Source organism: Mytilus galloprovincialis, chromosome 3, assembly GCF_965363235.1.
Source record: "Mytilus galloprovincialis chromosome 3, xbMytGall1.hap1.1, whole genome shotgun sequence".
Lineage (NCBI taxonomy): Eukaryota > Metazoa > Mollusca > Bivalvia > Mytilida > Mytilidae > Mytilus > Mytilus galloprovincialis.
The window spans coordinates 78,162,753-78,189,643 of NC_134840.1; the positions used below are offsets into that span (position 1 = coordinate 78,162,753).

The 26,891-nt window shown below is 32.0% G+C and overlaps 2 protein-coding genes and 1 long non-coding RNA gene across 3 annotated transcripts; 1 reads left to right on the forward strand and 2 right to left on the reverse strand.

Moving 5' to 3' along the window:
- The first annotated feature begins 138 nt into the window (after window positions 1-138).
- On the forward strand, window positions 139-7,685 carry LOC143069038 (uncharacterized). Its single transcript, XR_012976303.1, has 2 exons — window positions 139-246; window positions 5,519-7,685. It is a non-coding gene; the product is annotated as an uncharacterized LOC143069038 (long non-coding RNA).
- A 5,993-nt stretch (window positions 7,686-13,678) lies between these two features.
- LOC143066582 (uncharacterized) lies at window positions 13,679-17,474 on the reverse strand. Its single transcript, XM_076239459.1, has 4 exons — window positions 17,374-17,474; window positions 16,081-16,254; window positions 15,076-15,155; window positions 13,679-14,272 (listed from the first exon to the last, which is right to left on the reverse strand). Exons 1-4 carry the CDS (start codon window positions 17,423-17,425, stop codon window positions 14,234-14,236), a joined length of 345 nt encoding a protein of 114 aa, XP_076095574.1. The 5' UTR covers window positions 17,426-17,474; the 3' UTR covers window positions 13,679-14,233.
- A 4,362-nt stretch (window positions 17,475-21,836) lies between these two features.
- Window positions 21,837-26,148, reverse strand: LOC143069045 (uncharacterized). The gene is made up of 5 exons (XM_076243480.1): window positions 25,992-26,148; window positions 24,094-24,153; window positions 23,678-23,731; window positions 22,716-22,763; window positions 21,837-22,175 (listed from the first exon to the last, which is right to left on the reverse strand). The coding sequence occupies exons 1-5, from the start codon at window positions 26,041-26,043 to the stop codon at window positions 21,934-21,936; spliced, it is 456 nt and encodes a 151-aa protein (XP_076099595.1). The 5' UTR covers window positions 26,044-26,148; the 3' UTR covers window positions 21,837-21,933.
- Window positions 26,149-26,891: the final 743 nt, after the last annotated feature.

The following is a 26,891-nucleotide window of genomic DNA, read 5'->3' on the forward strand; positions in this document are numbered from 1 at the left end:
CTCGCAGGACAACCTTACCCACCGTGAAATACATGTATGTCAAATACATTTTCCGTTCTCTTTTTTTACATGCACATTATATAATCTTATATACTTCACATCAATGAATCATTCACGCATTTATACACATTCCGTAAACAAAGCTAAAATCCGGTATCGATTCAGTAGATATAAATAACTTCATCACCAAATAACTAGAACACGAATATGATGGAAAGTAGAATTTACGCATAGACCAGCTGCATGGTAAGTCACATTTGTTTGAAATAGGTATGCAGCATTATATTTTTATTCATTACCATATTTTCCAAATGGAGGACTTTGTAGTAATAAATGAACTGTCATCTCCTGGATGTGAACGACCTTTAAGCATGCATGTTATTTTTTATCAGTCTGACAACACATCTTTAAGTGTGTCTAACTACTTAATCATGATAATATGTAAGTTAACTTATCTATTTATCTATTATCTATCTATTTATCGCAACTTGTATGTGAAGTCAGTATTTTGTAAGTGGACAATTTTAAACAAAGGTAACATCAATTTAATTTCTTGTTTTACGGATTTTTCCACTCCAGAAATTGGGGCGAGCGAGTGATTTAAAGTTTTTAATAAAATAAATTTAATTTTTAAATCTTTCAGGCGAGCTTGAGTGTGGGCTACCTACATTTGCGCGGATTTTAAAATGACACGCTTAAAATTTACATTTGCGCGGAGAAATGGTATTACGTTTGCGCGAATTTACCTGTAGTTTCCCTGAGGTTTTTTTTTACCTGTAATTTGTTTTTCAATTACTGTTTTGAACATAAATTGGCGGTCATGCCACATGTTATTGATAAATATCGGCGTTTTGCATTTGCGCCGATTTTTTCTTTCATCTGCGTCGATTGTTTTTTCATTTGAGCCGATTATTTTACAGGTAAATTACAGGTAAACATGGTAAATACAGGTGAATAGATATAAGAGGATGTGGTATGAGTGCCAATGAGATAACTCTTAATCCCAGTCTTTGAAGGCCTACTGGATACATGTCCAGACCTTTTTCCTTGACCGGTGTACCCGTAGTTCTTCAGTCTCGGTTTTTCGTTCAACTGCCACATGGTTATGTTCTTCTTTCTGTGTTTAGACAATTATAGTCTTCCCATCAGAATCCGTTGTGACTTTGGTTTTAAACGATTTAATGTTCCAGAACAATATGAGTAAAAAAAACTTTAAAATGCTTTACTTTTATAAATAGTTACTTGGATGGAGAATTGTCTCATTGGCATTCATACAAACGTAAGTGAACAACGTTTAAATAACCACATTTACTAATATTCCTTCAAGGTATAGTACATGTAAAAAAGTATTAATGTATTTTTACCTGTAAATCCAATTAGGAGAAATTATAAAATCGGCGCAAATGAAAAATTGAAATCGGCGCAAATGAAAGAATGAAAAATTTCAAAATCGGCGCAAATGTCATACGCCCATAAATATATATAAAACAAGTTCTAATTAATTTATATAAACATTTAAAAGAACTACATGTATGTAAAATAAACGTTTTGAATAAAATACAGCGACTATCAATTGAAAAGAACATTCAAAGTATATATAGTCATAAATAAAATGCAATAAACATGCAGATGATATCTATACAGGAATCATCCATTATAGACCAGTCCTTGTACTTGTATCCTAGCGATTTGAGATAGCATTAACGGGAAATTTCACCATTTTGAAATTTCAGAAATTGTCGAACGGTAATCTGAATTTTCTCTTTGTCTGTGCGTTTTACAATACACGAATTTTAATGTAAGTAGTCGCCTTAACTTATATAATAATCTCAACGAAAGTGTAGATGGCTGGATAATTTGAATAAAACTGTTCATTGTACATGTTGTAATGGCTATGCAAATACTCTGGCTACTAAATAGTCGTCTAAATTTATTTATTTTTAATTTTGTTAAGTTAATTTGTTCAAATATCAGTTTATTTAAGCAATATTAAGTATTATTTTTTATAAAAAGTTATGGTTTATTTTTCATATAACTTTGTACAAATCCGCGCAAATGTAGTAACTTTTCAACAAGTAAAATTCGCTCAAACGTGGATATTTTCCGCGCAAATGTAGGACCAATCCGCGCTAATGTAACGCGCCGTTGAGAGTAAAGGCGAGCGATTGTATTATTATTTTTTTTTAATAAAAACCAGGTTTTGACAATATTGTAATTTAATCACGGAAACGAGACGTTATGAAAATAGATTTACCACTTGATACTTAATTGTACTTAGACATTTTTTAAATTTATCATCTATTGAAGTGGTTTTTTATTCTGTTTACCAAGACATGTAACGCCCACTTTTGTGTTGTTCGTAAATGTGTGCACTTTTTTTAGTTTTTTGTGTTCCATCCAAGTCGAAATGTATTTAAAGTTGATAATTATAGTTCGACAAGTAATGCCTTCAACACGGAGCTTTGGCTCCAACCAAACAGGAAGCTGTGAATTAAGAGTACCATGAGTACCAACATGACTGGTGTAAATAAACAGGAAAACCAACGGTCTTATGTATATACAAAAGTAAACGAGAAGCATATATTAATAAATCATACCATCACACGACAACGACTACACAACACGCTCCTGATGACTTAGCACAAGTGTATATACAAATCAATCGAGTATAGGTACTTTTGTTCCGCCGGCAAACTATATTCCAGTTGAAGGTAACACGTTTGCTCCTATCGCGTACTTTATTCTAAACACGAAATCAAGTATCTTCCTTGACTTAAATAAGAAATCGTATATGTTAATGCTCGAAGCTGTTGAGTGGAACGCTCAAGATTGTGATGGCTTTGTTTTTAATTTTTTTTCAATGTTTACAAAAAAGAAGCGTCAGTGGGAAATAGATACGATTACTTTCAGGAAGCGCGAAGCGGGAATATTTAAAAACTATTATTTCTCAGTGCTGAATAAAAATATGTGCGGGCGGGTCCGTCGAACAAGGAACTGAACTGGCATGGCCTAAAAAAATAATAAATTTTCCATTACATGTGGATGGGGTCGGAGTGTTCAGATAGGCTCTAAAACTTGTACCTATAATTTGATATAGCATAAGGCTAGGAACAATTTTAAAATCTGTCAAGATATATGTTCCTGCATATAAAGTAATTAACTCGCAATCGTATTACGCTCTCACAAGTCAGGAGCCTGTGACCTTTGCTTATCTTATTTTTGTTAATTTTAGTGTATTTATATGTTTTGGAGTTTAGTTTGACGTCAATTTTCACTGAACTAGTACACTTTTTTTGTTTAGGGGCAAGCTGAAGCCCGCGATCGGGTGCAGGATTTTCTCGCTGTGTCGAAGACCCAATAGTGGCCTTCGGCTGCTTTGGTCGAATTGTTGGCTCTTTGACACATTCCCCGTTTCTGCGAAGACAAGTGCTTGTTGGTATACATCCTTAATCTGTCTGACACTGGTATAAATGGTTTAAATATCAGCAAGGAGGTCAAAAGACACTTTGTTCTTAAAGATCAATTCGTATTGTTTGAAAACTTCTTTATTGATATAAACCAGGTTCTTTTTATACGACCGCAAACAAATTTTGCGTTCGTTTATTGGGATCATGTCGTCGCCAGCTTCGTCCAAAAACACTTACTTTAGTTTATTATGTGAATGGATCTCTATGTAATAAATTTAACACAAGGTTTGAAACCACAAAAGGAAGGTTGCCGAATGGGATTGATTTTTAGGGATTATGGTTTCAACAGTGTAGGAACAATGGGCCAAAAAGGGGCCAACAACAATACTTTTCTAATGCTTTGTATAAATTGCTTATTCCCTGACGTATTTCAATGTGGTTTTATTCTTTAATTCTTGGGGTTCTTAAATATGCTGAATCTAACCGTGTATTAAGTTTTTGGAATTGGGTCCTCGTTTTTAAATTGGTCCACATGAGATCCAAAGTGTCCAAATTTAAACTTACATGTAGTTTAATTTTAACATTGAATGAAATCTTTGGGTTCATTGATATGCTGAATCTAAACATGTATTTAGATTATTGATTATTGACCCAGTTTTCAAGTTGGTCCCAATTGGGGTCCAAATTTTAACTTTGTTTGATTTCAACAAAAAATGAATGTATGGGGTTCTTTGAAATGCTAAATCTAACCATGTACTTAGATTTGTTATTATTAGGCCCTGTTACCAAATTGGTCCACATTGAGGTCAAAAGGGTCCAAAATTAAACTTTAAATTTGTTTGATTTCATAAAAAATTGAATTCTTGGGATTCTTTGATATGCTGAATCAATCCATGGCCATGTATTTAGATTTTGGATATTGGACCATAATAGGTAATTTTTATTTTTTTTAAGTTCATTAGACCACATTCATTATGTGTAAGAAACCTATGCTGTGTCAACTATTTAATCACAATCCAAATTCAAAGCTGTATCAAGCTTGAATGTTGTGTCCATATTTGCCCCAACAGTTCAGAGTTCGACCTCTGCGGTCGTATAAAGCTGCGCTTGCGTAGCATCTGGTTTCAAACGGCATCAGTGGAACAACAACAGTGACGTATGTTTTGTATATATGTGGCCTATCTTTGAATCTGTAGTAGATGCCGTCACAATAATTACCACATCCTGGAAAGTTTTATTTTTATTTTTGTCTCGTTTGCGACGAAAGTCGCAGTATGGGAGACAAAGGTATAACTATCCAGCGGCAGCGGTGAAACTATATGTTTAAAGCTTTATATTCCAGAAGCATGAAGACCTTTATACTTCATTTCTTGTATGCATATACCTTATTATACGAATTTTCCGTCTTTCATATATCCAATGACCTGGACCTTATTTATATAGTTCAGCGACTGCTTGGAAAAAAAATGAGTTTTCTTACTCATTATGCATGTTATGAGTAATATGATAACCATATTTGTTATATATGGATTCCATCTGACCTTGACCTCATCTTCATTGTTCATTGTACAATTATAATAAGGTTTTGCGGTTTGGTCTGTATTTCAAGTACTATACACAATAGGCCAACACTATTTGGTATATTGAATGGTTGTGAGGTGTAAAAGTCTGTCTAGCAGGTATCAACTGACCTTGACCCCAATTGCACGAATCATTTGTCAATGTACAGTTTTTGTGTTCATGTCTTTTAAGATCTTTCGGCAAAAGTCATCTATAGCTGGTGGTTGGAATGATTTCAATGTGTATATGTCTGTCTGGCAGGTACCATCTGACCTTGACCTCATTTTCATGGTTCATTGGCATACCTGGCAACCTCTGAAACCATGTCTTTTGAACCAAAATCATTTATGCGCATTTTTTTGAGACAGTAAATTTAAAACAAACAAGCTATTAGTTTAGTGTACTACTTTTAGGACAAATGATATGAAAATTCTAGAAAATTCTACCAGTTCTAACTTCATCTATCAAGGACAAATCTATGTTAAGGGGTCTATTGTTGAGTTTGACATCTCCAGACATATTCATTTTATAACATTTTATTTTCATTATAGGACGATAAATATACGAATGTAAGGATGCAGTCAATCAGAACAGCGTTTACGTTCAACTCAGATGGCAACTCAGTGGTAGCGGAAGTTAGAAATATTTTATGCGAATCCGAATTACCCGAAGACTGGAAGTCGGAACCCTGGAACATTTTTTTAAAAGAAATGATGACATATGAAATGGATACCCGTCAGATGAAAAGTAACTGTGTAAACATTTGGCAGGCATATGCAAGAAGATGGCGCGAACTCGAACCTGACTCGAACAGGTCACTGGTCCAGCCAGTGTTTGCTGGAAGCTATGCAGAAGGTATGCCAAATGCATGCGACTTGGACTTGATTTTTGTGGGTACTTGGGCTGAGACTTACGAGTACTTTGGAAAGTTACAGGATAATGTGAATAGTTTACCTTTCATTTCTGAGCTTTGTCATCCAGGATACATCAAAATAATCGTCCCATCTAATTCGCGAAGATACTATGGTTTTCAAGATTATCTGATTGAGAAAGATGGACGTCACTATTTCTTGAGCAGTAAAGGATATGTGAGATCTATGAAAGAATGGCATAAGTGGGGTACGACTGGGTATGATAATCATATAAATGGACCTGCTCTCACAGAAGATGGTGTTGAAGGCACTTCAACTGACATTGTGCACGCTTTCAAATGCGCTCATTGGCCATCATTTGCTAATGATATTTTTCAACGAGCAAATTTTAATGGCGATGTTGAAAAAATGAAACACTTGGGTGTGTATGCTGTAGCGACTGGTCACGCCCTGAGTAAACATAAAGATATAGAATGGAGACTGTCTTTTACAGAAGCAGAAAAGGTCATGGTGATGAATTGGACGGACACCCAATATCATTGTTACTATCTTCTCAAGCATTTGAAAATGATACATCTAAAAAGTTCAGATGTCCTATGTTCATATTTCATGAAGACGGTCATATTTTGGGTAAGTGACGTCATACACAATGCGAAATGGCAGCCAATCCGGTTAATGGAGTTATTATTCAAATCGCTTACTCTTCTTCACATCATGTACAGGAATCACTACCTACCGAATTACTTCATTCCGCAGAATAACATGATAGATCACAAGTCTAAAGATGGATGTCTGATTCTAGCGGATATGATAAGTACCATCTTGACATCCGGTCGCATTAAAGAAACCATTGCTGAATTACTTTGTGAAAATGTTATTGAAGATATTTTCATATATTCAATGAACTGGTATACGAAACATCAAAGAATTACCTCATGTAGGATACTCTGTAAAGCTATTCGTAAATGTAAAGAAATGTCAAAGACATTTAGTGAGCAGCTAATTATGAATGAGTCGCTCATTTTGTCATCGCTATCAATCATGATGCCTATTCAGAGTCGTTCTCAGTGCGAAGTATTAGAGGAAGTAGTAGCAATTCTACCGCAAATAATTTCACTGGAGTTTATTGATGCCTTTCGAACCGTCATCAGGAGGCAGATAGCAGATTATTATCATTCACTTAGAACCAGATATTCCAGAAAAAAAGCTGAAAGTTTGTACAAGGACTCTCTTTCACTTATTTATCCTTGTGGATTCAATGACAGACTAATATCGGGAAGAGTTCAATTAGCACTTTTCTACTACTTAGACGGTGACTTTACAATTGCTTTAACCGAGATGAACAAAATTCGTCCAGTTATTGTCAATGCAATCAAGAATTGGAAAGTAGACCAGTATCTACAAATTTCTTTCCCGGTATGCTTAAAGGAAAGATTTACACATGACAAGTTTTTGTTTGAGCTGGTTTCGACTTCGTTGATGAATCATCCTTTTGTTATGAATGTGACTATTATCGGCGTATATGGAATGATTCAGTGTACAGTTAGAATCTTATCGCATGATGGTCAAGATGACGTGTTGGGGTTATATTTTCTTTTGAAAGATTGCGAAGATCAGTTGTATACTCCAAAGATTTCTGATGATTATCAATGTATCGCAAATGGTATAATGAATATTATAAAGGAAAAGTACAATATTTCTTACTTACCACAACCAGTACAAAATATACTAATTCCGACGAGGATGCAGGCTGTTAAGCAGTATTGGGATAATCGATTAAAATAGACATATACATGTATAATATACTGTATATGTAATACCATAACGATTATAAATATATAAGTTGCATATATGTCATATTATTTTTCAAGTATGAATGCTATTAACTTAAGAAAAACCTGTCAAAACCAAACGCTCGACTAAAAATGACGTTCGTACAGTGTATATTGTAAGTTGATGGTCGCCCGGTTTAGACAAATTGTGCAATTAATGTTGGCAATGAATGTTTCTAGCTTTAAACTAGTCTAAAGAGTCCCGTTTTTAATTTTTCGATGCATTCTGGGTTAGTTTCGATTTGATAAACCTTTGACCTGAATGATTGTAACGGCTTTGGCGTTGTTGACGATCTGTCCTCTGATTGGATGAAAATGATGTCACTTTTGATAATACTATTTAATATAAAAGAGTAACGGATAGACTGGATTTTCGAAGAGCTAGCCACAACCCTGATTACAAAAAAATATCAGAGGTTGCTGTCCTAAAGAGGTGATTTGAGGATTTATTATAATTTAGAATATCTGCATTTGGGCTACAGAAGGGCGAAAAATTTTTCAGCCTTATTTTTTTAAGGGGGGTTCGGGTGCCTGAAACGGGTGAAGCTTATTTCAGCATTGCTATTTATAATAAAAGACAAAAAAGATAAAACAGAAATGCGATTTTTTTTATTAGCTAGCCTAGTGAGAAACAAAACAAGTTTCAATATTAAAGTTAATCTCTGTTGGTCAACCAAAACTTTCCGATTCTCTTGTGATCTGTACTATGGAAAAGCTTCAACACACGTTCTTATGTATATATATATATTTATGTCCAACAGTAAGTTATAAGCTTCTATTAGGATCACAAGTTATCTGTAAACATTCCACTGGAAGACATGTCAATCGAACTGGACACATTATTCTACCAATTTTTAAGTCATTGGTTTGACTTACCGGGGTTCGAACCCACGACCTACCGCACTAGAATCAATGGAACACGCTAGAATACAACCATACAATGCTGATCATAATCAGAAAAAGAAACACGAAAAAAATATTTTCAAACAATACCAAAAATATATTTCATACCTTTATTAAAGATGTATAAAAATGACGAATTGCCTTATACATTAAAGACTTACATAGAAAAGGCGCTTCATGATTTTGTTTAAATTAATTATAAATAATTATTATATTTTTGGTCAATGAAATATTTCATCGATTAGCATTTGTTGTTCAGTGAGTTGAATGATTGTGTAAACATTGGAAACTATAGCGTTATGGATTCAAAAACAAACCAAGGAAAGTAATAAGCCAGCATACTTGTAGGGGGTGTTAATACTCATGTGCTGCCTTTTTCATCTTTTTTTCTCTTTAAAGAATCCTTCTTCAACCAGTATTGTAACGACATTAAGATTTGTTTCAATTTATTTTTATTTGTATTCGGAACACTTACTTTTTTACCGTCACCGCTATGGTAAAAGCTGCAATCGCTGCTGCAGAGTGAACACACTGTATGTAGTGTGCCGGTAGATAATTTGAAACTCGAAACTCACATTTTGATAATGTAAAATACATAATTAAAAAAAAATGACACTTCTAAAGTTTGGTCGTCGTTTCAAAAGTGATGCATTTGCCTCATTTGCCTCCATTACGCTACGGCCCTGGCAAATGTCTACCCCTTTCTGTCCTGTTTACAAGATTTAGTAACAATGTAACATCAAGTTTCCAAAATATTTTTTTAAGAAACACCAAATAATAAAAAAATGAAAAAAAAAATTGTTTTGGACCACCCATTATATGTGCATATGGTTTACTTTTATAAATTGTTATTTGGATGGAGAGTTGTCTCATTGTCACTCGCACCACATCTTCCTATATCTATATAATTCAGAACTGAAAAAAATTTACTAATGAAAATTTAATGATATACTAGTAGTCGGAGTTCGCGTGTCGTATATCTGCTACAAATGTATATACGGAAAGGAGAGGACCTTTACCCTTAGCTTGCAATTGCGAAAATGACTTTCCATCCGACGCAAACTTGAGAGCTTATGATCTTACCTATAAACTATCGACTATCAAAAACGGATCCGGATCGTTCCACGACAGAGAAAATCTCTTGAAACAGTTTTTTGTTAAAAATCAGACCAGTTGTTTACATTGTAAAGAAGTACTATTTTGCCAGTAGACACGTTATTTAGTGGTGCATTTCTATTCGACAATAGATTAAAATTCGAAGAATCGCACAGGTCTGCTATATCTCAAAACGACTTCTACAGTGTAGTGTAATATTATGGGACAAATAATATCAAAATATGGGCAATTCTGTGTTAAGAGGGAAAATGCAGTTTCAGTTTAGACAAACTAATTTTTCACCTTTTTAACTGGACCAAAACACTACTTTACTTAAAAATTTAACATCCTTGTTTTTAACAGGGAATTTCATCCCCTGCATGTTCTTACAAAGCAATATTTCATGCATAGAATATATAAAAATGGAAAGAGTGTGACAAAAATGTCTAAGTTATTGTGGGTCCACACTAGGGACTATGAAAATCAAAAGACGATACATGTAAATGTGTCCTGGCACCTTAACTATAAAAGTAAATAATAGATATATTTATTAAAAAAAATCTGACCTTTCTTGTTGACACCATCAACGCTACTCCAAATAATATCTGACATGAAATCGTAGTTTCTCGGTTCAAAAACGGTTATATCTAATGCTGAATAAAATTTACCACGGCTGGAATATCCCTTTTTTATGTAAACAGAATCCTGGTAATTTTCTACCTTGACAAAACAGTCAACTGAAATCAAATTGGATTGAAATTATACTTTTGTAAAAATGGTTTGTACAATGTAAACATATACATTTGTAAGTACTTATTCCGCATTATGAATGACAGACACATATGCATGGTTTCTGTGTTTTAGTCCTGACATGAAAAACGACATTTTTAAATACTAAAAGATAAATGTAGTACATTTGTAACTAACAAAAAGAAAGAAAGTTTGGAATTGTAGTTCATCGAACTTTAAATACATCCTACATGTCATAGCCTATACTTTGCTCTTTAATAGCTACTTTGATTTGTTGATATAAATGGTTTTTTTTTTCAAACGAGAGGATGTTTCTCAGCTTCAATCTCATCAATAGGCGATAGCCCGAGTGTAAACAATATTTTATTCAGAAACAGTTGAATAAATGCGTACATAAATACAATACTATGGATTGAAAAACAAGTGAAAAGTCACTTATACAAATTCCTCTCCTTGAAAGCCCTGAGATGAGATGCGGCCGAAAACCTACTCGAGTTGAAAAACCATTGCTAACTAACCTGTTGATCGCTATTTTGCCTATGACGGTTAAATCGAAAGGTCATGTGCGCCCTTACTTTCTGACGATAATACTCCATCTAAAATGAGTAGCACTAAGCAGGATATTAAAATGATGACAAACTGACAAAGTAATTCCCCGCATTCCACTCTGAAGTAACTGTATTATAACAAAGTCAGTGTCGGAATTTCTTTGAGATATAATTGTGTCTGGCATACACATGTGATACCCAGTCATATGCAAAGTGTTATTTTAAAATACACAATGTTGAGCATGGATCACTTCGGTCTTCATTTAACTAGAGGAGGAGTTATCCTGAACAGATATGGACCTCTTATAAAAGTAGACATTACAAAATTGACCAAGTTTAACTCCAAAAAGTGCAAATAAAAATCAAAACCCTGATCGCAGGAACACATTCACATTACAAACAGAAGGCAATGTGAAATCTTCCTAGCATTAAAACTGTAGAAGGAATTATCTTAATTAGCTATAAACCAATAAGGGGACGGACGGAAGGAGACACGGACAGGGGTATAAAAATAATCATTTGCGGGGGCATAACAAGATTTGAAATATATTTTGACGGGAACAAAATATTGTGGACAAAGAGATGATAAAAAAAATATTCCAAAACAATTATTTGATAGATAGCGTCGAAAAACTAAAAAAAATAAATTTTCTGACTCAGGCGAAAAACGATACCGCCTTCTTGAAGTTAAATGTTTTCTCCTTTACTGTGGCATTTGATCCAGTTATCAAGACTTTGTACAGGCACGGCATATGTATGCTTAATGTTAAACCTCTATCATGTATGCATACAACTCCCCATTCCCTTCTAGACCATATACCTGGACTATTCTTATATACTTTTAAAGGAAGTCAATGACTGATCATGGACTTTCAAAAGAATGCAAGTATGGTGTGTACACTATCTAAAATGATTTTATAACTGAAATATTTTCCAAGAGTGATTGGTTGCCGCACACTTATATTATCAGATTATTACATGGCATTTTTCATATCGCATGTATTATCAGCCCTAGGTTCAATATCAGTCCAAGAGCCGCGTGGCTCGAGGGCTGATATTGACCGAGGGCTGATACAATACGTGAGATATGAAAAATGGCATGTTATGATCTTTTTATCATATGCTTCAACAATGGAGAAAAAATAACAGATAAATATATAATTAATCCTTTTACGCGGTTCCACTTTCATTTGGTAATATGTGTGATGATAAAATGAATCCTCTTTCAACTACATGTATAGTTAAAAAACTTTCCATAATGCTATAATAATTTACCATGTTTACCGACGAAAACATGCGGGTTATATTTATCAAATGTAATCTATCTTGTTGAAAATGATATGGGAGCTTTAATATTGAGACAATTCATTTTAATCGATGCACTAAACAACATATGGATTTTTAATATATTACAATAATGTATAACCATATTAAAAATAAGAATAGTACATACATTAGTTTATTGTTTTAATACTTACCTATTCCAAAACTGTATAAAACAAAAAGAGATACCAGTATGATCATCTTGAATTGACGAAGTCGATTTATGCTTATAGTGAATGTTATATATTCATAAACACAATATTAATTGCATTTTCAATTATTACTTGGAAGTATATACTGATTATCAATTGAAACGCAACACCAGCATATATCTTTGATATTTGGGCAAGTTCTGACAGTCTGACTTTATTGATAATTGATAGGAAAATGGTGGGCTTCGAATTAAAACAATCATTTGGAAAGAGGCGGAATGTCTGATGTGAAAAAAGAAAAAGTTTGTATCATGGTTGAATATTTCAAATATATTTTCACATTTTATTGCCAAGTTTATGGGCATTTATTTGTCTTTCATTTCCCATTCAAATTTAGGTAATCGCGTCTTTACGCTAAATCCAGTATGTTGAATGTGTACCTGCTTGATATTTTCGTCTTAGATGCCTGATTTTTTTATACGTTGTTTTTGTTTTGAGCTAGCTGTCAGTAACTGCAAGAACTACTAGACATGTGCTTAGTGTCGTTTTGTTGTTTGGACGTATAAGTACACTGCCTCGTCCACTCTGTTTTTGTTAAAAGTATTTCTGCTTTGTATCCATCTGATGAGTTAATCCCTTTTCAAATAATTTTCATAATTTGTTTTTATAAGGACTTTTACACAACTCTCCCAGATTAGGGGATGGTTGTCGGGCCTTCCAACTAGCTTAACACCGCCACATTCTGTATGACTGTATCTATCTCGTCATTTTTATTTACGAATTTCTGGACTCAATTTGGTCTTAATGAACATCTTGTCATGAAGTTTTTAATCATGATAAAAATTAAAAAAACAAAAAAACAAAAAGAAAAAAAGAAAAAATAGGAAGAGAAAAAAACAACCAAATAGGGAAAACATGTACGCAAACAGTCTTAAATGTTGTGAAATATTGCTAAACGATAAATTAATCTTAGAACATTAAATGTTAGTTTCATACATTGGTCTTGTGTATCGATATATTTATAGTTACTCAGTATAGTTCCCTCCTTAACTACATGTATTTGTTGTTTACGAAAACGGATAAATAAACAAACAGAGGTTTCCCGTTTCCTGGTCATACCTTGTCTTTTTACGTTTTACTTATTTGATCACCTTGCCTTGTCATACAGGGCAAATAACAGTTTGTATTCGCTATGAATAAAATTAGCCTGACGAACAAAATTAATAAATATAGATAAAGAGTTCTCGATGATTTACTTTTTCTAAGTATATGTTACGAAAGCCATGGTCAACTTCTTTATACATGTACATATAACACACTATTGTTATCGGTTGCTACAAGCCATGACGTTTATATATTCACATTTATTTACAAATTCCTTCATTCTTTATATCTAACAAATAGAAGATTAAAAGTCAAATCTTTGGTATAAAGTTTTAGTATTCCAAATGTAAGGATTGATAGAATAACGTAAAGCGGTTTCCATAATTACTGTGACACCACCATCTCTGGATAGGTTCGAATGAGATGTGTATAATTTTGTCAGCAATCTGTTGTAGTACAGAAAATCTAACAATTGATAAGGATTTCCAATTTAAGCTTGACGAAGGACGGTTGTTCTCTCTGGGTATTCCGTCTCGTAAAATCTGGTGGCAATGATATATCCAAGTGTGATGAAAGTGGCGTTAAACACCAACAGTCAATCTTAAATCAGACTAATTAATATTGTAACTATTTTTGTATTCACAAAAAGTACTCGATCATGAACAAGATGGCAGCCAATGACATAATCTAGACCTGCAGCAATGTTCTTCGTATTATATTAAAATACTGAAACATAGAATATATTTTAAAACGATTAGAAATGAGTCTTGGTGTGAAAATTATAAAAGACATTCTTGTACATCCATCATGTATTTTATATATATACCAATTATGCTCAAATAAGTGTAAATTATGGTCATGTATAAAATATACAATGATTAAATCATAATTCAGTTTGTATGTTTTTTTCTTAAGGAAGAGGACATCGGTGACCGAGTAGTCTAGGTAACAACTAGGTATACACTGATGTTGTGAGGTATAATCCCGCTTTCGGCAAAGTGTGTTCGACTGCGAGGATTTCCAATGACCTGAGTCCTCCACGAAATAGCCTACAGTGTTAAAAATGGCATTTAACACCAACAATGAATCTACACGTCTAATACTAGTATCTAGTTGATTTTGTGAATGCGTGTTTGTTTCTTTACAGCAGTTTTCTGTTTGACCATAGTGTTGTCTAGTTGTCCTCGACGTATGGTGTGAATAACCAAAAAGTATCTTCTTCATTTTTCACATTGCACATTAGTGAGAAAATACTAGGTTAGCTAGGACAGATTGTTTACTCATATAAATTCAATCTCGGATGACCTCGGTTAGGTTTGACTATACTTGTTAACTTTCGAACATGCGTCTTAATACAGTAAAAATTGCTGAAGGTAAAGAACCATATGGTAAGTTCATTGTTCAAAATGAAAATATTAATGTCGCGCCATTGATTAAATTTATTTAGAAAGTTTTAGCCAATTACAAGGGTTTGGTGTTGAAAATATTACCCACACTGGATTAGATTCTAAGACAGCGTTGAAACTTACAGTATTGTCAGTGAACAAAAATGCAAGAACGGCGATAGGATTAAAATCTTTGTTGTACTTGTAAAATGTGACTAAATGACCTGAAATATACAAAATTAAGGTTTGCAAGCAAAACGAAAACAATATTAATATCATTCTTAGATCCTATGACCATTCCCTTTTTTTAACCGTTTACTAGACTATGTTATTATAGTAAGAAGTTAATAATTGATGATGTAACAGATGAAACAAGAGCAAGACTCTTTTTAAAGATAATTATCAATGATACTTTAATTGGTACAGGATTTCCTATTAACTGTTTCATATAATATATTATTTTTAAAGTAATTACTTACATAAAAAAATATATAAAGATAATTATTATACAGCACTATAATATTTCCCACAGAACGTAACCGTGCAATAAATTCTAATATTGCACTAGTGCAATAAATCTTCAAAATTCATGACGTCATCAACGTTTAAATCTTAGTTTAAGCCAATTTTTACTTTCAAATATTATATTGCTATACAATAAAAGGGTTATTGCATGAATATTGGGGAATATTGTCCCTCGTAGAACATATATTGCACTCGCAAGCTCGTGCAATATAAAATTCCACTCGGGACAATTTTCACCAATATTCGTGCAATAACGCTATATAATTATAACGCCAAACAAGCTTTTTGCAAGAATTGCTTGTTAGTAATTTCAAGGATTTATATATACCGAACAAATCTTTTGTAATTTAAGAAAAAAAAACATATCTATAAATGAGACTGCATGTTCCTTAAACACACACAAATAGAGATTTTTTTCGGCAAGCCAACTCTTTTAATTTTTCTTGACATGTGTTAGGGGATACAAACATTCAGTTATCAATTGCATGATAGTACATGTAATAAAGATTTCAAATGTAATTTTCGTCTCATTACGTTTTCTGGAAACCAACGATTTGAAAACGAATAACCATTTGACGGCTCTTGCATTGTAAACGTTTTATAAACTGGATATGACAATTATACCTTTCTTGACTTCGTTCCCAGTTACATTTCTTTCCTGGTCATCTTCGGCGGTAAATATGTCATAATCCTTTGGTTCAAAATAGAACGATGGAGGTGCTGTCTTGAAACCCTGTGCGGGACCTTTGGCTATGTATACAGAATTTTCGTAATTATTTACCCTGATGAAACATTCAGCTGTAAATTGAATAAAGAATTTAAGGTAAAGTAAAACAAGTTAATTTAAAATCTACCAAACGGTATTAACCGAAAGCTGATAGGAAAACTAGATCCCTCGCAATATAGGGAAAGATAGCACAAGATATTTTTTTTTAAGTTGGAACTGCAATCAATTTTTAAGTTACCCGTTTTTATGATGACTATCATTCTGATATAAGAATAATATATAATTGTCTCGAATTTTTTTTAAATATAACTATAGGAAAACAAGAAAATTGACATTCATTCCACTTACTCTTTACCGACTTATCATCACAAAATTACACTATTTCGTGCAAAGCTAGCCTGTCGTTATTTTATCGGCTCATAATTTTGTATACGTACAGAGTCATTAAATTCTTTTTTGGTTCTACACACATAATTAACTCGTTTTTATAGTTGATATCAGTGGAAACGAGCAGGTTAGGTGACCCAAGTAACACTAGTACTGCTACTCATAATGCTTCCGATTGTTTTTTAGTGTCGGAACCCTTCTTGAAGTAATTTTCCCACAATTCGCTCTCCACAGAACTGTAAATTCTGTTCGAAACTGACATGAAAATGTCGATACGACAAAAATCAATATCATTTTGGCTGTGTAATGCCCTTAATGTGTCAATTGGGTAATTCCCAAGACAAAATCTATCGAATTAGCTTCTGTTTTATGATTTAAAGTGGTATAACATATTGTTGGTGAATTCTGAAACAACTATAACACTGTATCAGGTGAATACCTTATCCTAACATCTGTTAAAGCCACAAAAACAGACAAAGAACAGGAACCAGTTGTGAAAGAGTAAACAAGGTCTTTTACAGCTGACTATACGGTACGGGGTTTTCTCATTGTTGAAGGCCGTACGATTACCTATATTTGCTTATATCCACGTCCTTTGAACTCTGCTGGATAGTTATTTCTCATTTGCCTTCATATCTCCTTATTATTTTTTTTATAAATACAGCAAAAAGAATCATTAATCAGGCGAACATATTTACACACTGAATCTCTGTATACCGTCTCGATAGGTATAGTTTCTGCATATAATTCCTCATAATATTAATGTATTTTGTAAAACGTATCAAAGATGTTGTTAGACTTACCCGTTACAAATAAAGCAGACCATAAAAACACTATAACAGCCATAATCGCCATTGTTTATTACCGATTTTATGTAAATATTCAACATTACCATAATTATTATAACAGTTAATCTATTTGCCCTAAATACATGTATGACATAACGACAGACGAATAATAAACAGTTGTATATTCACTTATTGTTACTTGGCAAATTGCAAACGAGATATGGTCTTGGTATTCGTTTTATTCGATTTCTCAATACCAGAGAGTAGTTTCAAAAACCAAATGGAATTCGAGTATAAAAGAGTTTTGATTATAAACTAGGTACAAAATTTGATAATAATTAAAGTTATGTTAATTTTGGCGGTGTTGTAGATTTTTGTTTAATTGCATATGAGTATCGACAGATGATATTTATACTTCTAACAAGTGTGGACACAGATCAGTGTGGATAATATGTTTGGATGTTTGACAATGTTTTCTGACAGAAAAAAAGTTCTATCTTTTCCCAATAGGGTTATATATTAAACTGTTTTGCGCAGTGGCAACCAACCTGTATACCAAACAATCAAAATTATCAGGGTTTGTTATATAATATTTAGTTTTAATGTTCAAGAACGTCATATGGAGACAATCATTTCATGGATTATCAAATGAATATGATAAAACTTGTTCCACAACTTTGATATTGGAAAGCATCAAAAACTCAAAATAAGGACAGTTACACATTATATGCATTCCTGTATTTTAAAACGCTTGTTGGTATCTGGTATGCTTGTACTATTTTTATAATTATTTTAATGTTCCTTTATGGTGGTCATTTCACCCTTGTACTTCTACATATATACAATCCTTTAAAAACTTGTTACACGTGTATTTGAAGTGCCACAAAAAGGAATTGTGTTCACGTTAAATTCGTGCCCATGATTTTGTTCAAAGTAATAGATTAAATCTTTGAACAGTTTCAAGGAAATTCAAAAGAATCATCGAATTCGTTTTTTTTTTGCGTTCTAAACCATACAAGAGATGAGTGAAAAAATTACAAACTTGTAGCAATCTAGTGACCATGTATTCAGTGTAAATATTGCTCATATCAATTACGCAATAACATATAATTGGAAAACATCATTCTGCAGACAGATTTTTATTTGAGAAATGTCAGTTCAAAGTGAAATAAAATCCATACGTATTTACGTTGTTTTCTACGGAAGCGTATTAGCGCCACACATTTTTTTTTAATTTTTCTTCCTATGTTTGCGTTAAACGTAAACCTTTGCGATATAACGCAAACCTTTGCTTATAACGCAAACATTTGTTTTATCTTATTTCTTATTTAAGATTCAAAGGAAACAGTAGTTATTAATGGAGGAGGCTGTATATAATAAAATTTATCACCTTTGTAGTAATTGCAAAGTTAACTGCTTGAATAATTAGATCATATCAATGACTAATAATGAGCAGAATAATATAAGAAGATGTGGTATGAGTGTCAATAAGAAAACTCTCCATCTAAGTCACTATTCGTAAAAGTAAACCATCATAGGCCGAATTACGGTCTTCAACACGGAGCATTGGCTCACAATGAACAACAAACTATAAAGGTCCCCAAAAACGATATCCAAGTTACTACTAGTATATACATTACAAAGAAAATTGAGTAAATTGAGGTTATACCTAAGAAAAAAATCAACCCTGCTAATATAGCTATAACCGAATATAAATATACTTCCAAAGTAAGCTCTCGTTTGAGAACTGTGTAAAGTAGGTTAGATCCAAACAAGCTACCCTTTGGCAATAAATGTATAGAATGAAGATGTTTTATTAATAAAATTATGTTCTCTCTATTTAAATTGCTACCCAAGCATCTTAAAAATACTTCATTATATTGAAATGAAAATTCAATGACTTTCTATCAAAGAATCTTGATCATATTCTGAGATTTAAAAAAAATGTTTACTTATTAATAATTCATTTTAAAGCAGAAAGATCATTTTGTCTATTTGACTTGGAGGTTTCACAATTGTATGACATTATTTTTGATCTTTCAATTTTAATATGCCTATATACTAAACTATATCTATTTTCTTGTTAAATTATATACTTTTCTGATGCACAAATCAGTCTTAATTTATGTATAATTGCACTTCAATTATTCCATTATTCCTATGCATATTTATTATAATGATTTGGCCTTGTATGTATGTTTCTTTTTTTATCTACTAGTAAATCACATCCGAAATGAATGACAGACGGACATGATATATATAAAACTTAATGAATAATTGAAATCAAGATATTTGCGTTATAACGCAAAGGTTTGCGTTATATCGCAAATGTTTGCGTTGTAACGCAAAGGTTTACGTTGTAACGCAAAGGTTTGCGTTATAACGCAAATACTTGATTTCAATTATTCATTAAGTTTTGTATATATTATGTCCGTCTGTCATTCATTTCGGATGTGATTTACTAGTAGATAAAAAAAGAAACATACATACAAGGCCAAATATGCAAAAAAGGTTTGCGTTATAACGCAAACATAGGAAGAAAAATAAAATAAAAAATGTGTGGCGTTAATACGCTTCCGTAGTTTTCCTTCATTCTATACATTTATAAATATATTTTAAAGGTATTTAACTGCTTGTATCTTAGGGAAATTATGAGATAGTTCTCGGCTTGAGACATATAAATATTTTGTCATATTAAAACATGATGCTTTCATGAACACATTTTTTTGTACAAAATGATTGATTGATTAACTGTCGGTGTTAAACAGCAGTTTCAACGTTGAAAGTAGTAACTTGTAGTCATAATAATAGTTCTATGCATCCAAATTCGACAATTAAAACCGGGTATGATTTTCTTTTCCATTACACAAGTTACATTTTTGTACTTGCCGGAATGCCGGCCTATTAATACATGCATTAGCAGTAAGTTCCTGCATCTAGTTATACCGCTGCCAAGGACGGAGATGTACATGTAAGCAACTAAAAGGTCACACCTTCCTTCTGCAACAATGAGCAACCCTCATCAGATCAATATTAAACTACATGACAATTCAAACGTTAAAACCAAACTTATTATGTATCCAGTCACAAAGTCTTCAAGTTTGTATTCTCTAAATAACTGAAAGCATATTTAAAACCAATTACAACCTACACATAAATCCTTCTCTCCCAAACAAAGTATATATCGGTACATAACAGTGTCAACACGTCATAAACAATCAGAGAAAAGCACGATGCTAGTTATCTTTTTTTGTGTGCATTAACAGTTAGCATCCAGCATTTTTTATGAAAATTACTTTTTTGTTGATATTCACGACGTATGTTTTAAACAAAGTTTACACTGTTTAAATATAGAATAGTACAAAGTCGATTTGAAGTATCAATGTTTGTTTATGACAACAGATGGCTGCGATTTTAAATACAAAATATTGATCGAATCGAAAAACTTTGTTACTAGTTACCTAGTGACTTCATTCAATTATTTGGTTTTTTTTACGTCCAGTGGCAACTATTGCATAGATACCAAGACTATAACATGTTGTCGTTGGTTTTTGCTTGTCATATGTGTTAATTGATTTTTTTATATAGTAAGCGTTTTAATCGGGATACATATCTCGTAGAGACTTCGAGCCAACCAGTCTTTAACTAACTACTAAAAGTAGGTTTGTATTGCGAAGACATTCATTAAAAGTAATTTCAAAATGACAAGACAACTTTTTAGAAAAATCTAGTGAATTGACGACGGGGAGAAAACAAATAAAGAATTTAATATCGCACAATAACTTAAGATGTATGTAGTGTCAAGGGTTGTCATTTTTTAAAGAGACATGTCATTTGGTGCTATCCAAGCTCTTTAAAGGTATTTTCTACATACCAATTCAGAAATATGACAGTTGTTATCCATTCGTTTTATGTGTTGAGTTTTTTTTATTTTAAAATTGCCATTTTATGAGGGACTTTCCTTTTTAACTTTCCTCTGAGTTCGGATTTTTTTGTGATTTTACTTTTTACTAGAATAACATGATTTTGTTTGGTAGTTTGTTCTAAATCGTTTCGTAAGATATTCTTTGAGTCGAGACACAGCTATACATGTTTTGTAGTTTAGAGATGTCGAAACAGGAGTTGCGCATAGATGAATTGCATTATCTTAACAGATATGGTATTGAATTTACTAACACGACAACAAATCAACAGTGCTTATAATCCACTTCACTTGGACAAATAAATAGTTGTCTCATTGGCAACCATACCACATCTTTTTATTATCTTGTAATGTATTTGAATCTCGATTGCGTATCTATAACAATTTAATACTTGTAATGTTTACATGCACGAAATCAAAATGTTCTCCGTTGCTCAGTATAAAACAGCAGGGAAAGGCTAGCACAGTGTGAATACATGTACTTATTTATGATATGATTTACAATAACTATTTTTTATATGTGGTTGCATACTTTATTAATAAGTTGAACAATAAATGTCTATCTATTTTTTAATATATATGTTTTACTTAGTCGCAGCATGTTTATTAGCGCTAGTTATTAATGTATCACCACCAATACTTTATGATGAAGATTATTCAACTACATCACTATTATCAGCAGATGTTTCACTTGCACTTTCTTGCTCTATTTCCTCTTCTTCTTCCTCTTCCTCTTCCTCCTCTTCTGCCTCTTCTTCTTCCTCTTCATTATCTCCTTCTTCTTCCTCTGAAGATGTTTCTTCACTATCTTCTTCTTCCTCTGAAGATGTTTCTTCACTATTTCCTTCTTCTTCTTCCTCTTCGTCGTCTTGTTCTTCACTGCTGCTGTCACCCTCTGAATATCAATATTAAATCAATATATTTATATGAACTATACATGTTGAAACAAGAATCAAATTGCAAAGCAAATTGTATTTTCATTTGCGTTATAACTTGGCAGAACATCACAGACGTATCATTATTAAATAAAAAACTATAAAGGACACAAAATTGAAATAATTACAAATTCATAATTCACCCGACAACATTCCTATGAGATACAGAAACAGTACAAATACGAATGCAAAAATAAAGAAATGTGGTAAGATAGCCAAGGAGACCATCCTCTAGAGTTCAAATGAAGCGGTAGAAACAATTATAGGCTTTCAAAGCCCAATAAAAAGTAAATAAGAGAAAGTATTGCACCGCCATAATTATAAAATATAAGGTCATATATATCACACGTTACGGAGGTTGGACTATCTAAAAGATTATCAAGTCAGAGGTATAATCTGTAATAGACATGAAAAAACTAATATATCTGCTTGCAACTTCAAGACGCCAATAAGCCTCGGTATGAGATTGGTACTATTTGTTAAGTTTATACAATACACACCTTCTTCTTCGCTTGCTTCTTCTGGTGCTTCCACAGACACAGGGGCGACTAAAAATAAAAAAATAGTTGATTATAAAGAAGTTTTGAATTGGAGGTCTGAAACTAATATGCATGAATCCGAGACGTCGATTAAAAATATGGTAAAATTGATAAACCTCCGTATTATTTACATAAAGTTATAAATAATCGGTGGTTTTATTCATCAAATATTAAATTGAATAAGTATAATCAACAATGAACTAGAGAGGGCTAGGGTGAACATAGAGAAATATGTTTCATAATTTAATGTAGATATATATATGATATATAACATAACATCAGCATCCGGGTTCGGGATTTTCTCGCTGTGTAAAATATTAAAATGGTGGCATTCGGCTGTTTTAAGCTGTTTCGTCGGATAGGGTTCACTTTAACACATTCCCCGTTTTCATTCTCAATTCTATCACATATTGGTTACGTTATAAAACACGAGGAAACCTCATTTGTTATCAACACAACTTAATGTAATGGAAATCGGAAAGGTTAGGGTACGGGTACACAAAATTGTTGACAAAACTCTTAATCAAACAAAACAAACCGTTTTTTAGCTGTTTTTCATGTCAAAGTCATAATGAGATTGAAGCAGGGCAAGACGACTCTTAGAACTGGTTTGAGATTGATAACATGTGTTTAAGGTGGTACCTAACACTAGTACAGGGAGATAACGCTGTAAAATCAGATAAACGTTTTAATCACATTGTATTGTTACGGAAATATTAAGCTTCCCAATGATCACAATTAGTGTTTGTCAAAATGAAATTTTTCGGATGAAATTGTTGGTTCAAACTTTTTAAATTTTTATATTTTTGTTAAAAGGTCAAATATATATTTTGTAAAAAAAATTGAAAAAAAATGAAAAATAAACGAGCCAAATTAATTTTAATCAAGGTGTTGGGTACCACCTTAAATCAATCGATACACACCTTCTTCTGGCGCTTCTACAGCTACTGCTGGCGCGTCCGGAACCACAACGGCATCTAAAATATAAAGATATATATGATTTTGATAAATTCATATTTTACAAAGAATAGACATACATAACTAAAGCGTATATAACATAAACGAAACAAGTATAATATAGATTTTATAATTAATTTCATTTATTGAAAGTCACATTGAACGTATAGATATAATTAACGATACGAAAGAAAGGGAAAAACCAAGAGATACGATAAAATATGACTTTATATATTGAATAACAAAAAACTAAATGTAACTTGTCTGAGCATTTTGAACGAAGATAAAATTTGACAAAAACGTATGAAATATTTTTACAAATACAACATAGTGGATGCTTCGTGCATATTCTTAAAATAAAGTATATAAATATCTTCCATACCGCTTTTCTCCAATGCAGGAGGATCAATCACAGCAGGTTCAACCGCAGGCACTGGATCTCCTGTAAATTAATACAATTAAATTTAATGTCTGCCGAATTCAACATGGATTATTGTTATCCATTTTCTTTCACTGGTTTCATTTATTTTACTTCTTTTTTCTGTTTAAAAATTAAAGAACTTTTCTGAAACTAATAGTTTAAGATTACAATTAGCCGAACACTTTTCAAGTTTAAATTTACTACTTTTCAGATTTATTAAAATCAATTTTAGACTATTATTTTTCTGACAAAAATGCAAATATTAACCATATGAAAATACATACAAAATGCAAACATTACATGTGTATAGCTACATAAATTAATGTAAATAATGACACGTGACAATCGATGAGTATGTAATTTGTCCTTTCCAGTGTGCAGCATATTTATACAGTTTTGAAATAATATTGAACCTTGAATGAACAATGTATTTATAAAAGAATTTGCGAACTGAGTTCAACTCAGGTTCATCATAAGACTGTTATTATTGACAAAACATTAGACATACAAAAAATAAGATACACTATAAATAGCCTTATCTTTGTTTTTATATTTGTGTCACATAAAATATACTGTGACACAGACAAGCAGAAACAAAAACGGAAATACACCACCAATAAAAAAAAGAGTAAGCTAACTTAGTTTTTAATGAAGACTTTATGTTTGTCATAAATAGAATGTTTTAAACATAATTATAACGACGATAACATTGCGTAATCGGCATGTAGCTAGAATCATTTAAATATAATTACATTAGATGTATGTTTTATTATAATACGTTATTCTGAATGACTGCACTGCAATCTCGCGTTATTCCTTCATAATCAACTTCATAACAGAATAAGATTTATCATTCATGATGACACGAGGTCTCACAACAAAGTGCACAGGTAAATTCAATAAAAACTTGATAAAAATCGTGTTTTTATGATCCTAGCTATAAAATGTAATTATAAGTATTGAATGCTTCTTTTTGTAACTTCTTGATAAAAATCGTGTTTTTATGATCCTAGCTATAAAATTTAATTATAATATTAAGTAGTGAATGCTTCTTTTTGTAACTTCATAGGGTTGTAAAAGCGTTGACCGTGCGCACATTTTTAGGATGAAGCGCTTCCACGCTTCATACAAAATGTACTTCGGTCACGAAAAGTTACAAAAAGAAGCATTCGATTCTTAAATGCATTTTGTCTCTACTTTAATGAAATGTAACTACGGGACATATTGATAGTTAAATTATATCTACCTTTAGTATTAAATTATAACTATTTAAACATGATTGATTTTTGTTTTTCAAACTTTTTACTATATTCATTGCGATTATAATACATCTAGTGAATTAATATGCATTGAATTATAATGAAATATTTGTGACTGTACGTTAACAATCATTTAACTATTTGTATGATTATATTAATTATCATAGCCTTTAATATGTTTAGATTTAAAATTGCATTCTAGCTGTCTCTCCATTATGCTAATAATCGAACGATAAGTTGTCTAATATAAGTTGCAAAAAAATATGAAAAAAATATAAAAAAAATAATTTAACCATGTCTTCCGAAAAAATATTTTTTTTGGCGTAGCTTAAATTGAAAATTTAATTATCAGAATTGAATAGATACCAGAAGATGTGGTATGAGTGCTGTAAAAGTTAACCATTACGGGCCAAAGTACGGCTTTAATGCTCACATCGAACATGTTCCTGACTTAAGACAGTTGCAAATAAACGTATGAAAAGGTATCGTGTTAAAAACTAAAATATCAGTAGAAATCGATCAATTAAAATATAAATCTTAGAAAATATTTTAATACTTCATGAAATGAATTAAAAAAAACTAATTTTACAAGAGACTTACCGGCAGCAAACATACAAGCAGCAAAGGCGCACAGAATTACGAAAACCTTCATGGTGGATGAGATGTTTCTGGACTGTTGTTGTTGTGTATATAACTGGCAGACAACCGTTTTGCAATTGCTGTTCTAAACTACTGCATTTTATACCCCAGTAAGGTGTAACATCTGTTCTGTAGTACGTGGGCTACCTTTGATTTTTTCTTTATCATATTGTATTGAAACGACAGATTGATACTTTAAATTGATTTCTAGTTAATATATTACCAGTAGATAACTTGCAACGAACAAATTTAATTATACATTATTACAATATTTGAAATTATCCACTGTTAAATACATATGTTTTCAAAAGACTATTTAATTGTATTGAATACAATATTCAGTGCATTTATTAAACACGTAGTATACTTTTATATCAATTTTTGTTGAAATTCAAGAGCAAAAAGATTTTAATCAAATTTTGTATTTTTTTCTTCTGATTTTACCACAAATTCTGATTCACACTACTGCAAAGTTAACACTGGAACCAATTTGGACCTGGTATCATCGGATGCATATACATCTATCTTAATTTGTTTGACTAGAAATATTATTGAAATAAAATCGTTTTCTTATAATTAAATGGTTAAGTTTTTTCTGTGCCAATTTTAATTTAAATTCACTTAATTAGATAATGACACCTATTTTTCCATTTCGATTATCTTAGTTTGAATAAAAGATTATAAGTATTAAGATTGAAAGTTTGAAACAAATACAGTTATGTTGATGACAATACATGAATATTAAGAAAAGCTATATCAATGACACTTTGCAATAAGATCTAAAAATTTTTTATTTCGACGCGATATAATTTCATTTTCGAGGGACCGATATAATTTCATTTTCGACGGACCTATGAGCCG